General features: G+C 48.4%; 2 protein-coding genes across 4 annotated transcripts in view; both read right to left on the minus strand.

The window, feature by feature from the left end:
• LOC146198183 (endothelin-converting enzyme 1-like) overlaps window positions 1–2,893 on the minus strand; it is an 81,668-nt gene extending 78,775 nt beyond the window's left edge. Inside the window, exon 1 of the mRNA XM_084593576.1 lies at window positions 1,445–2,893. Within this exon, the coding sequence (XP_084449702.1) occupies window positions 1,445–1,734 (290 nt within the window). The 5' untranslated portion in view covers window positions 1,735–2,893. The remainder of the gene's footprint in view (window positions 1–1,444) is intronic.
• Window positions 1–12,852, minus strand: part of LOC146198182 (high affinity cAMP-specific and IBMX-insensitive 3',5'-cyclic phosphodiesterase 8B-like) — a 285,653-nt gene that overhangs the window by 205,854 nt on the left and 66,947 nt on the right. The window lies entirely within an intron of this gene.

Consider the following 12,852-nt stretch of genomic DNA (forward strand, 5'->3'; position numbering starts at 1 on the left):
GAATGGGCGGAAATATATAAAAGATATTCGGTGAGGGAAAAGCAGGAGATTATGAGGGAAAGAAAAGGGTATGATGCGAGAGAGGTGCCGCGCTCGATAATAAGAGAGAAAAACGGAGCGCGAATGAAAGGATGACCGCGGACTTTAATAATGTGTCCTGCTCCACCATTGCACTGCCCTCCAGGCCAGAAAACCAAGACGGTTATGAGAAAAGACCGAAATATGCAGAGAATGAAGGGAACAAAATATATAGGTCGCTGCGGCGTGTGAGAAAGAGGACCGCCAGACCTGCCGACTTGCACAATCGCGAGGAGTGATATATGGCATTCCTTCTCCTGCCTTCGCGTTCCACTTACGATATTCTCCACGATATTCGTTTCGTTTGTTTGGTTTGTAGGGTTTAACGTCCCAAAGAAACTCAGGCGATGAGAGACGCCGTAGTGGAGGACTCCGGAAATTTCGACCCCCTGGTGTTCGTTAACGTGCACTGAAATCGCACAGCACCCGGGCGCCTTGCTTTTCAAAGCCTCGATCGTAAAGCAACCGCCGAGGCCGGGATTCGATCCCGCATCCATGGGAACAGTAATCGAGCGCCGTAACCACTGCGCCACCCCGTCACCAGAAGAAAGGGACCCGAGGCGAGGTGAGGAATCGGCCCACAAGCGTGTCCACAGGAAAGGAGAGTTCGCATATGCGATAGATTTGTCCTTGCGTAGACACGACCTAAATGAAGGAAGTTTCATAAGCTAACAACGGTTGACGCACCCAGGTTTGTAAGTGTGCACAGGTCTGTGCGTGTTTGTGTGTGTGCCTGTGTTGGCAGATTCAGAACCACCTGCGCTTTACAGCGGGCTCTCCTCTGATGTCACGTGCCACGACAAGTGTGGTACGTTCTTGCGAGCTCTATAGTTGGTTCAGTTTTCTTTCTTTTATTTCGGGGAGGGAGGCGCTCGTCTGGCTCGGATGGCTAATCAGACAATTTCGCCCCTTAGGTTGCGCGGAGGTGATTGTCGTAATTATTTAGGAAGGAAATGAGAAACGGTTGACCACGAAATTATTTTCGTTCCGACTGATAACTCCTAGCTTTCAGCTTACACATCGCAAAACTTGGATTAGTAAAAATTCTGCGGCTGTTTCGCGCGGCACCGCTTCCCTTCAACAGGCTCAGCTCCCCAAGAAGTCACACAAAGGGGCACATTGCAATGGCAACAAAAACTTAAGAAAAAGAACTAAAATTCCTGTAAGCCACCATTAGTTGCAACGTGAGCTACGCCTGGGAAAAGAAGTTTCCCACCATCTGATAATGTTGTGCCTTATCGGTGAGTATAAGTTAATCGTGTTTGTGTCAAAGTTCTGGAGGCAGAGAGGACACTATTGCAAAGCCAACATCTAACTTTATGCATCGACTATCCGCAGGAGACGAAATCTCAGGGTGGCTGCTTACATTCTTCCGTTGCTTATGCTCGAGCAGAAGTACAGACTCTTGCGAGGCCCGCACTGCTTGGAGACCTGAGAGGCAGTGGACGGAAAGGGAGCAAGCTTGCGACCGTCGTGTGCCGCACCCTGATACGCTGCTTCCGTTGTCGGCGCGCCGTGCCGAGAGTAGGAAGGAACGCGCACTATATCGGCCTCAAATGAAAGGCAAACAGCGGAGCGCGGGGAAAAAGGTGCAGCTGGGCCAGTCTGCCTATATCTCTGATCATGACAGGAGGAAGACTGTTTGAGCTGGACCATTTTTCACGCGCTTTGCTGTTCGCATTGCTTCACGCGTGCTACGGGAACGCGCAAACTGTTTTGTGAAGCCCATCTATACCGACTCGATGAGGTAAAACACAATAGTTGCGGTTAGGAACATGAGCGTGGCCAACAGATCAATAGGTTTGACGTTCCTTGTGAATCCTCTGTCGTTGAAAGTCCTCATTATAAATTGCTCCGAACACATTATATGGAAGCTAAATCTGCTACTAAGTTGGAGAGCCAAATATATCAACAGTAAAGTCTATTGCGCTTGCATACGCGTTTAATTTGACCGGTACACTGCGAACTAGGAGGATCTGCAGTACTCCGAGCAAAACACTATGTGACGCGTTTCTTTTTTTTCTTTTTTTTTTTTTTTTTTTTTTTTTTTTTTTTTTTTTTTTTACTGCCTGAAAGCGCAGTATATATGGATCGCCTGTTTTCCCCACCAAAATGTGACCGCCATGATTACGCTCGCAACAGCGACCCTGCTGTTAAGTTGCAGAAAGCCATCGCTGGTGGCTGCGGCAGGTGGTGTAGCGAAGGATGAAATGTATACACTGAGAGTATACGAATAGAGTTAGCCTGTATCGACAGATCGCGTACCACGCTTTCGTCGCATATTTTCCACGCTAAGTGAAAACGCATCTTTTACGACCCAAAAAAAGCCACCAAACTAAGTACAGGTGTAGACACCACTGGCTGGATTCGCGATTAAAAACCGTGAGCCAGCATCGATATTTAGGCGCGAACCCATGGGGGCAGACCAAGTTGCCCGTTCTGCACACAACGACGGAGCTACAGTGAACATTCTTATATCTAGAGTTGACGCAGCTTGTTGACTTCGTTCCTTAGCGTCGGAGCTAACGCTTTCAACCTGGAACAAAGGAGAATTTTCCAATCGACGCCTCAGGGAACTAGACCCTGGGCTGCGCCTTCGTGTTCCCCCTAACAAAGGGCGGCGCGAAACAACACTGATGTGCCGTATGTGGCTCGGTGTTACATACACCAAAAAATACGCTTATGTGATGAGAATGGCGGATAGCCCTAACTGTGAAAGATGCGGCTGCGAAGAGACCACACAGCATCTCCTTTGCGAGTGCCCTGCTTTTTCAAGCGAAAGATATACGCTGCGTTCGGCTCTGGACCATCTTGACAGCCGTCCTTTCACAGAGGAGAAAATACTCGGCCCATGGCCACAGAAGGCGTCTAACGGCAAAGCCTTCAAAGCACTTATGTGTTTTATGAGAGACACAAACTTGATTGAGAAACTGTGACTGTGCTCCTCGCCGCCTTACCTTTCCTATCATTCTCTTCTATCTTTCTCCTTTAAACTCCTCATTCCCCTTCCCCAGTGCAGGGTAGCAAACCGGAAGCTTTCCTGGTTAACCTCTCTGCCTTCTCTCTCTCTCTTTCTCTCTCCATGGGGGCTATTTCTTACGCTACTATTGCCACTCACCCGAAGACGGTGGTAACCAGTCCTTTTCGGTAAGGTTGTCGCGAGTGTGAATTGACTTGCTGGAAAATGTTTAGATCGTGTTTTGGTTGGTTTGTGGGCTTCAACGTCCCAAAGCGACTCAGGCTATGAGAGACGCCGTAGTGGAGGACTCCAGAAATTTCGACCACCTGGGGTTCTTTAACGTGCACTGACAACGCACAACACGCCCCGCCGGGGTAGTGCAGTGGTAAGACGCCCGACTACTGTCCGGAATACCCGGGCTCGAACCCAACCTCGGCGGCTGCGTTTCGGTGGAGGCGAAACGAAGAGGCGTCCGTGTGCTGTGCGATGTCAGCGCACGTTAAAGATCCCCAGGTGGTCGAAATTACTCCGTAGCCCTCCACTACGGCTCCCCTTTCTCTCTTTCCACCTTCACTCCCACCCTCATCCCTTCCCTTACGGCGCGGTTCAGGTGTCCAAGGGTTAAAAAAATGACAGTACGGTAGTCAGCAAAAAGTTTTTCTTCCTCTTACACAGTGGTACACTACCTGTTAAACCGTGGTTGAGAGAAAAGGGCGTCTTCGTCGCGTGGTCGGTGAACTGCTTGATTTGCCATAAACCGGAAACCATCGACCACATTTTCCTTAACTGCAGGGATGCAGTCCTTCTATGAGATATCCTGGAGAGGACTTTAAAAAAAAAAGTTAGTTGTGGTTTAACTCTGGTTAGCAACGGCGAAAGCTTATTTTGCTTACTACATTATTCCCCTATCACGCCCTATCAGTGTAAGGTGCTACATCATTGGGGACACTTAGGCTCATCCTTTAAGTGTATGATGCGAAAGCGTAAGTTACCAGTCTTCTTCTTCTTCTTCTTCCGCCGGGACCACGCGACGATTCGAAACCTGGCGCAGTATGCTATCGAAATAAAAAGACTTACCAATTACACCATGTGGTATACGGTCTCTGCCTCTCAATAATCAAGGGGATGTGACTTACCCATGTTGCTTTGCCTCCACAGTGTATGGAAAACGAGAATGGCTGTGAGACAGGCAGACGTGGATGCTCCCTCCGCGAGGGAGTATCATTGAAAGTATAAACTACCTGAAAGCTATATATAATGCCCAAAGTGAGAAACCTGAATGGATGCCAGTTTTGAGCGAGCTGGCGTTTTTGAAACTTTGTGAAGCCTTACTTTTTACTAGAGCTCTTCGTGGTATTATACTTGTACTTTGGTACTTTGTCCCACTGCAGTGTTCACTGTTAACGGGAAATAAAAAAAAAAAAAGGGGGGGGGGGGGGGGGCGTGGCGCAGCTGGTAAAGCGCTGGGCTGGGGATTCAAGAAAAGGAGGTTCGATTCCCGGCGGAGACAAGATTTATTAATTTATATTTAATTCTCGCTCTCGAAAGCGTGACACCTCTGCTGACAACCTTCCGCTGAGAAAAGATCTAAGCCAGAGATCTAAGAAATAGAGTATTACAGCTAGTTCTCTGACATTTTTTCTTGTCTTAAGCATGCCATATTGCAAGAATGGCACACCAGAGTAAAAAGCAAACAAAAAAAAAAAAGCTGTGATTACATACTCTAGATGCAGCCGTGTATTGGATGAAATGGAACATTTTAAAAACACGATCATTGGCATTGAAAATAGCAAGAGCGCAAAACCGCATAAATTATTGATTTGGGATGATAAATTTATCAAAGTACCACGTACCACGGCGCATTAGCAATTAATTTGCATAATGGGTTTCTGGGCGAGAAATACGAGTAGTTGAGCTTATTTTCATACACCGAATGGGAAGACGTCCGTGATAATTACAGAAGGAAATGCATTGCAGATTAAAATTTTTATTCCCGTGGGAATGCTGCACCTGCCGCGGCATTATAGATGTCAGCTATTTTAGTCTTCTTTTTTTACGCCGGTTTTCTATTTATCTGTCCCAGCCAGTTGCTTCAGAGAATACGATGCCTAGGTACTGAACCTATCGCGTTATCTCCCAACATCGCAATAGTACAGCTTTTACTTTATTTGTGTTAACTTCTGGACATTCATTTTCCGAGAACTGGCGCAAGTTTTGCAATATATATATATATATATATATATATATATATATATATATATAAAACGGATTTTCATGTAGTGATAGCTTTTATTCTGTGTTACTTGCTATGAGCACAGTAAGATAACCATTAAACTCTACGAGGCCCATTGGAAGGGATGCATAGCGATTTTAAGTCATTAACACGTAACAAACAGTTGAGTGCCCAAAATGATGACCAGATTCACACCAGACATAAGCTTTTCTGTGCTGGACAGGCTTACTTGTGGGCCACGATCCCTTTCCGATGTATCAGTTATGAGCGTAATGACTCCCGAATGCCATTACTTGACTGCGTTTTTGCATGAACAAGTTATAATTCAAAAAGTCAAACGCTTTCGAAAAGTCCATCGATGGGTCACTAGCTTGTGTCGTAATGGATTTGTTATACTTCTTTTTTTTTTCTTTACTATTGTCATTCCAGTTTATCTTTTTTATCGGAAGTCAAACTGTCACTCGGAGAGGACAAACTGACTTGAAAAAAAAAAAAATGTTAATTAGGAAGCGCACTATTTTTTCCCCAGGCCTTTCAATGGTACAGGAATGGTTGAAAATGGCTAATAATTTGACAAGTCAAATATTGCACCGCCATTATGTATGGCATTAGCATCAGGTCCTATTTTGTGAATACTGACTCCTGACGCTTATTCACCTTCACGACGTGAAACTTCTCTGCCCACAGAAATATTTTATGTCCGTTCAGCCTCACCGTTAAGTAAGCGCAAGCCGTTGTGCACACACGTGGGCAGGTGGGGAAAGTTCTCCTTATACTGCACTTGCTTCTCGGCGGAGTGTGAGACAAAGATAAATTGGCGCACATGCAGTGCTCCAAGAGGAAGACGGGGAAAGCTATAGGCCCTGTGGGAAAACAGAAACAAGGAAATAGCGCTGAATTGCTAGTCTTGAAACCCTGGGTCAGGACGAGTGTCGGAAATTAAAGATTAACACGTTAAAGAAAGAAGAGAAAACACGCTGCATGCTAAAGAAAAAGTACTGGCATCAACACATTCGCGAAGCTCACAGAAGTGAAAACAGCTCTGTCGTCAATGAAGAATGGACGCAAGCAGGATTACAAAGTGAGCCAGTGAGCTTAGAAGACAGGAAATGGGCACCGAATAAGAATTTCTGAAAATAATAATGAAAGAGTGAGCATGCATCTGGATGCCTTAGGTCTTTGGCGCGTGTTTGGAAGCCGATGATGGGAAGCGGACGTGATGATGGGTGGGCCAGCCGGCAGCCGCACCTTTCATTCCGAACCGCGGGCCCCGTCCCTGGCCATCTCGCGCACAACACGGGAAAACTCTGCTCACCGCTTCTCGAAATCCAATCCATATGATATATCCCCCCCTTTCAACACACACACACACACACACACACACACACACACACACACACACACACACACACACACACACACACACACACACACACACACACACACACACACACACACACACACACACACACACACACACACACACACACACACACACACACACACACACACACACACACACACACACACACACACACACACACACACACACACACGCGCACGCACACACACACACACACACACACACACACACACACACACACACACACACACACACACACACACACACACACACACACACACACACACACACACACACACACACACACACACACACACACACACCGTCACACGCAGTTCTCTCCTTTCCTCGCCATACGCAGGAGGTGGAAAAAGGGACGGTCGGAACCGATGTTCCCGGCGCCTCGGAATCTTTCTCGGCGCTGAAAAGCGTGGTCCCTCGAGCGTAGCTCTGGCCAGCAGCCTGATTGGCATTGGCGGATATAAATGGTTCTAACCGAAACGCGGTTTAACTGCTCACAAGTTCGGTGAAACATGGTGCGAAACGGCAAAAGAAAACCGCTGAGTTCGCAGAAAGATGGCATTGTGCCCCTAACCCGTGCCTCCGACCTTCTCCGCCGCCTTCTTTTCTTTCTCAAAAACGACCGAACAGCTACTTTCTTAAATCGCTTTTTCATCATCTACCTGCCCTTGGCACCTCGACGTTAGCAGCTCCATAGCCGAAGTTTTGCGATAAAGGCCAGCAGATTTCTTGCGGAGAAAGCAAACAAAACATGCGTTCCCTTACAGATTGACAGCAATTGCGTTCGAGGTTGTAATTCAATTTTCTCACTTAAGCAAACTAGTGTTCCTGTATATACAGGAACACTAAAGAAAACAGGCCGAACGCTCCCACAAACGGCATACGAGAATAGCCTCGGTAGCACGGACATAAAAATTGAAAATACGAGCTCTGAAGTAAATAAAAAAGGGCGCTCGATGGAGGCATCAGCAGCTGGATGTAAAGCTTTGAGCTGTATATTACTGCAAATATGGAATTTGCACAATGCACCCATTGCTTGGAACAGGAAGAAGTAAGGAAAAAGGAAAAAAATTACAAGATTTCAACGCTGCCGAACAAAATATGAGCGAAAGCATTAGCTGAGCGTGACCGATCGTTCTTCTTCTTCTCTTTTTCTTCTTCCTCGGCCCACATATAAAGCTCCGTTTTAACCAACCCCTATGAACGTGTCTTAGTGGCCTATAGGGGCAACGTGAATGTCAGGGTCCTAGCAGGCTGATTCTGACATAACCGTCCCATGTGAAACGAGAGACCCAAGTTGGAAGCTCCTGCCAGCCCACATATAAAGCCCCACTTTAACCAAGCCGTATGAACGTGACTTACGTCACGTATCACGTGAGCAGCAGCTGCGCCTCTAGCGCGCCACGTCAACCGCTTTTGCGTCACGTAGGGTGTGACGTCACGCGTTGCGCCGTAGCTGCGACCACGATACGCCGACCGCTTGAGTTGGGCCCTAGTGTCACGTGGGGTGTGACGTCACAGCGTCACGTGGGTGCAGCCGCGCCGCGCTGAAGGCTCGAAACCTAGAGGAGTATTGCTTTCGCAATAAAACGAAGAACAGGCAGGGTTCGACCCGGCTGATCCTGTTAACGAGCGCAAGCTCTGTAGACATCGCACTGCAGAATTGTTCGATTCAGCCTGACGTTTGCGACAGAGTGTAGACATCGACGGCCCGGGCAACGAATCAGTCATAGCTAGACTAAGGAAGCGAGTCGCAGTTAAGCAGCTTATATACCTTCTTTATGCAGATGTCATGTGGCGGCTAGAGCACCGGTTTAAACAAGCGGCAAGGCGGAAAGGAGCGCACGGCGCAGCTGGTGGTCACATGATTGCGAGGCTGACGTCACTGGCGTTTCGGCCGGCGGCGATCCGAAGGAGCGAGCGCGTGGCCCAGCTGCGGCGAGGAACAAATGAAACTGGCGTATGCGCAGTACTTAGCTTGCGCAGATGAATGACATTAGAGAATGGGACCAGTAGAGCTACGTTCTAAAAAGATCAAACTTGTATCACGCCTCAAATGGTTTGGTTGGTTTGTGGGGTTTAACGTCTCAAAGCAACTCAGGCTATGAGAGACGCCGTAGTGGAGGACTCCGGAAATTTCGACCACCTGGGGTTCTTTAACGTGCACTGACACCGTACAGCACACGGACGCCTTGCTTTTCACCTCCATCGAAAAGCTGCCGCCGAGGCCGGGATTCGATCCCGCGTCCTTGGGAACAGTAGTCGAGCGTCGTAACCACTGCGCCACCCCGGCGGGGTACGCCTCAAATGATACATGTCCTACGTAAACCTGGCGTCATGCTGTTGTGCAATGCTCTCGACGAGGTTTGGAAGCGGTTACAGACGGACTCCTTTTTGAGAATGGTGGAGTTTTTGACAGGGTGCATGAATTTGTTTACAGAGTTTAACTTCCCAAGTGGACATCGGCTATGAGGGACGTCGTAGTTGAGGGCTCCGGAAATTGCCGCCAGGTTCCTGTGTCGTCGAGATAACAAGGGAGCATGGTGCTTGATTATGATGACGTCCTCAGTCATAATGGCACGTACCCGCGGCGGGGGATTAGCCAGGGTGCATTGCGGATAGCAAAGGTATGTAGACAAGGAGTGGTGTATTTAAATAATTATGAGTGATAAAAAATTTAACAAAGCTCAAAAGGAAAAGAAACGGCAATGAATTCTCATTCTAGCAGAGGAATCTACCTGATGAATTTATATAACCGTGAACAGAATCGCACACTGGTTTAAAGACGTATACCTTAGCCCTAGCCACGAACGAGAGCATCCTCACTTCCCTTTGTTTCCTCTGGCTCATTTTTCTCCGCAGCTGTGGCCTGACCATACATCACTTTCAAAAGATCAATATCCGTCTTAAGATCAACTAACCATAACACGAAACAGGGCATAGTCCCGAACCTATAGTGAACGAATACCTGGTGAGACCAAACAGTGGTAAGTAGGAGGAAATCACTTTGGAAGGACCTAGCGGACTGAATTCTGTATAGGCTGAGTTCTTTTTTTACTTGCGGTTCTCCATGCACCATGAAAGCTATAGAAAAAACTACGCGGGACCATATAGTACAGTGTATCATAATTTTGATTTTTTTTTTTTTTTGAAGACCCGTGTAGTCGCGTGGTCGTTGCTACAATCCACAGGGTGAGCTTGGACGTGCACTCATGTACAGATGAGGAGTGAGGACACAAATGTGTGACCGCGAAGTGTGGACACGTAAGCGGGTGAAAATTTAAACATGCATGTCCTATAGAACACTTCTGCATTTAATAACGGCTTTCATGCTTGTTCTCTTATGTCATTTTTGTTTCGATAAACCTGTACATTACGTGCTGTGCAATGCTGCAAATGTGGATGCAACATCTCCGCCGCAGTGCTGATAGAACTACTTTTTTTTTTTTTTTACAACTGCTTCTTTCTTTGATGTTAAAAAAAGAATTTAATGCATGTGTGGGGTGCACCGCTAGTGTTGTTTGCTGGTGCATCCCACTCCATTTGAGACTCGAGAAAAAGTGAAAGATATTAGGGAAATTCTGCGGTTGTTGTTAAAAGGCAGCCTAACAAACATTTTCTTGAAGGAAATGGTCTGCACGGTGTCCTCTGCTAGAATCACAGGGAATGCACCGTTTATCTTGGCTTCTTTCAACTTCATGGTAGGCCGTACCTAATAGCATAGACTTCTCGCATCTTTTGAGGAAACTCGGAGTAAGTGTAACGAAGCACGACCACTTTCAGATTCCACGTGCCCCTGTTGTGCGGGAAAGCCCGAAGAGCACTCGCTCCTCCGGCTAACGAGGGCCACGAGCAATCCTCGAGACGCCATCCCTCCTCCTCGTCACGTCTCTGGTTGGGAATCAGCAGCAGCTGCTGCTCTCCGTCTTCACGTGGTTGTTTTCACGTGGGGCTCTTTCAAGAACGCCCGTATTCACAAACGCGCCTCGACTCGACGCTCCACCTCCACTCCTCGGAGCGGAGAATACAGCCGCTACTCCACTCCAGGGCCGATTCGGATTCATGAACGTCCCTCGGCGTTTCCTCCGACAAGTTCTCCTCGAGAATACCTCCTCCACTCGGAGCAGCGCAAGTGGCATATGGGGACGAGATTAAGATGAACTTTTGTCCCGAAAACTGCGTGCTGAACTATGTAACATGCTCAGTTTTTCATGTCAAGTCTTCTAAACAACTTTCGCAACCGACCTCGACGTTAGCAGCATAGTGTAACTTGTTTTGTGGGCTGGATGAAAACGGCGGCTGTGAAAAATGGCTGAAAATGTTTTCGCATCTGGCAACAGTTGCTGCTGGTGACGTCAGCTTCGAGAAATGGTGTGAATACTTTGGTTTATTTTTTGGTGTGAGATCTACGCTCGGCCTTTGCCGCTTTGCCTTTTTTTATTGCCAGGCTTTGACAGACGTTTCTTATTTTTTTTTTTTTGAAAGGCTTGACCAACTTTTTTTTTTTACCATGCTTTTTTTTATTGCCGGGCGTCAAAATACATTGCAGGAAAAAAAAAAAAAGTACAAGCCGCGAACTCCTACCAGCATGGCTCTGGCCTGCTCGGAGGCGAGCTAAACATGCGTGCTGCTTCGCAGCGCATTGCAGCTCATGCACGCTGAATTCGACCCTCCAGAAGAAAATGCCGTGTGCGGTTTCCAAACAAGTAGGGAGCCCTAATTGAAAACGTGCTTGAAAAGCCATGCTCTTCGTCGGCCGTGAATATCCCTCCGTAGGAGGAGCACACCAACGCGCTCCCTCAACAGTGCCGCGCCTGCCGCGCATCCGCAGACGTACTACGTACCCTCGGGCGACGGGCAAGCCATTCACGCTGTTCCCCCACAAGTTCGGCGCCGTCTGCGGAAGCGCGCGGGGCGAGCCACGGAAAGTGCGCCGCCGCAGCTCGACTCCGGCCGCGGGCGAGCTCACCATTTGGCCAAATCGCGCCTCATCTCTGCACTCGGTGGGCTCCGAAAAGGTTATCCATTTATCCAGTGACGACTTGTGCCCGCGCCACACACGCGAAATGCGACGATGCGACGATCAAACAACACAGACGTCGGTGGCTGATCACGGTTATCCATGTTCGGCGTGAGCGGCAGGGACGGCCGGAGGCTATCCATGACCACATTCGTAAAACGGTAGCGTGCCAGAAGTCCCGGGTCACTGTCACTTTCAGCTGATGCTTTAGCGAAAGGTTCGGTGCATCCTTGTCGTATCTTCTTTCGTGAAACTTTTGGTATACCGGTAGAACGAATTCCACACAGCGAGCGAGCGATGCGATGTCGGCCATGTTTACAAGCGGAGTGGCGGTCGAGGAGCGGCCAAGGTAGCGTCGTCGCAGACTCGAGATTCTCGAGAAAACTCAAGTTTTCTACGACACTGGAGGAGCGATTCGAGTGGAGATTGCTTTGTGAAACGAAAAACAGGCCTCGAGGGCCGCTTGGAGTAGAAGTTCGAGTGAAGGCGTGTTTGTGAATACGGCGGTTATTCTTCCCTCCCGCCCACCCTTTCCATCTCCTTTCTTTTTCTCTCTTTTTTTTTTTTCGTGGGAGAAAGAGGAGGGGGTAACAGTGTATGCAGTTCAAACACCAGAGGCCAGTTCTTACCCTCGTTCCCTTTGAGACCACTTCACCGAGAAACATGTAAAAGAAGAACGCCTTGTCTGTCTGTATCCTTCGCCACGCGCTTCCTTCGAGCGAAGAGGGACCGGCTGAAGCTCTGCTGAAACCACGCGAAAGCGGGAAAAGTAACGGAAACAAACACGGGCAGCGCGAATATACACTTTGCGTGCCCTGGCCCTGCTAAAGAGGCCACCATCGGAGCCTGTCCGGCTGCGTGCTCGGCACGTGGTCCAGATGGGCACGCGCGGCCGCTTTGTGCAAGGCCGCTGATCCGCCTTCACTGCTCGCCCGAACACAAAGGGGCCGCCACAATGAGCTCAGTTACCCAGCAAGGCTACATCGCTCGAAGCAAGTTGAGACGGCTATGGTTATGCTGCTTCTTCGCTTGCATATTGGTGAGCACCCAGCACTCGCACCCCCCCCCCCCCCCCTTCCGAGCCAGCTGTGTTATAACGCGATAACGAGGAGGAGGCTCCGTTCCGAAGAAAACCCAACTTCAACGTTGTGATCAAGATGGGTGATAATTATTGATAG

The sequence above is a fragment of the Amblyomma maculatum genome, chromosome 2 (genome assembly GCF_055883805.1).
Source record: "Amblyomma maculatum isolate TAMU_Amacu chromosome 2, ASM5588380v1, whole genome shotgun sequence".
In the NCBI taxonomy this organism is placed as follows: domain Eukaryota; kingdom Metazoa; phylum Arthropoda; class Arachnida; order Ixodida; family Ixodidae; genus Amblyomma; species Amblyomma maculatum.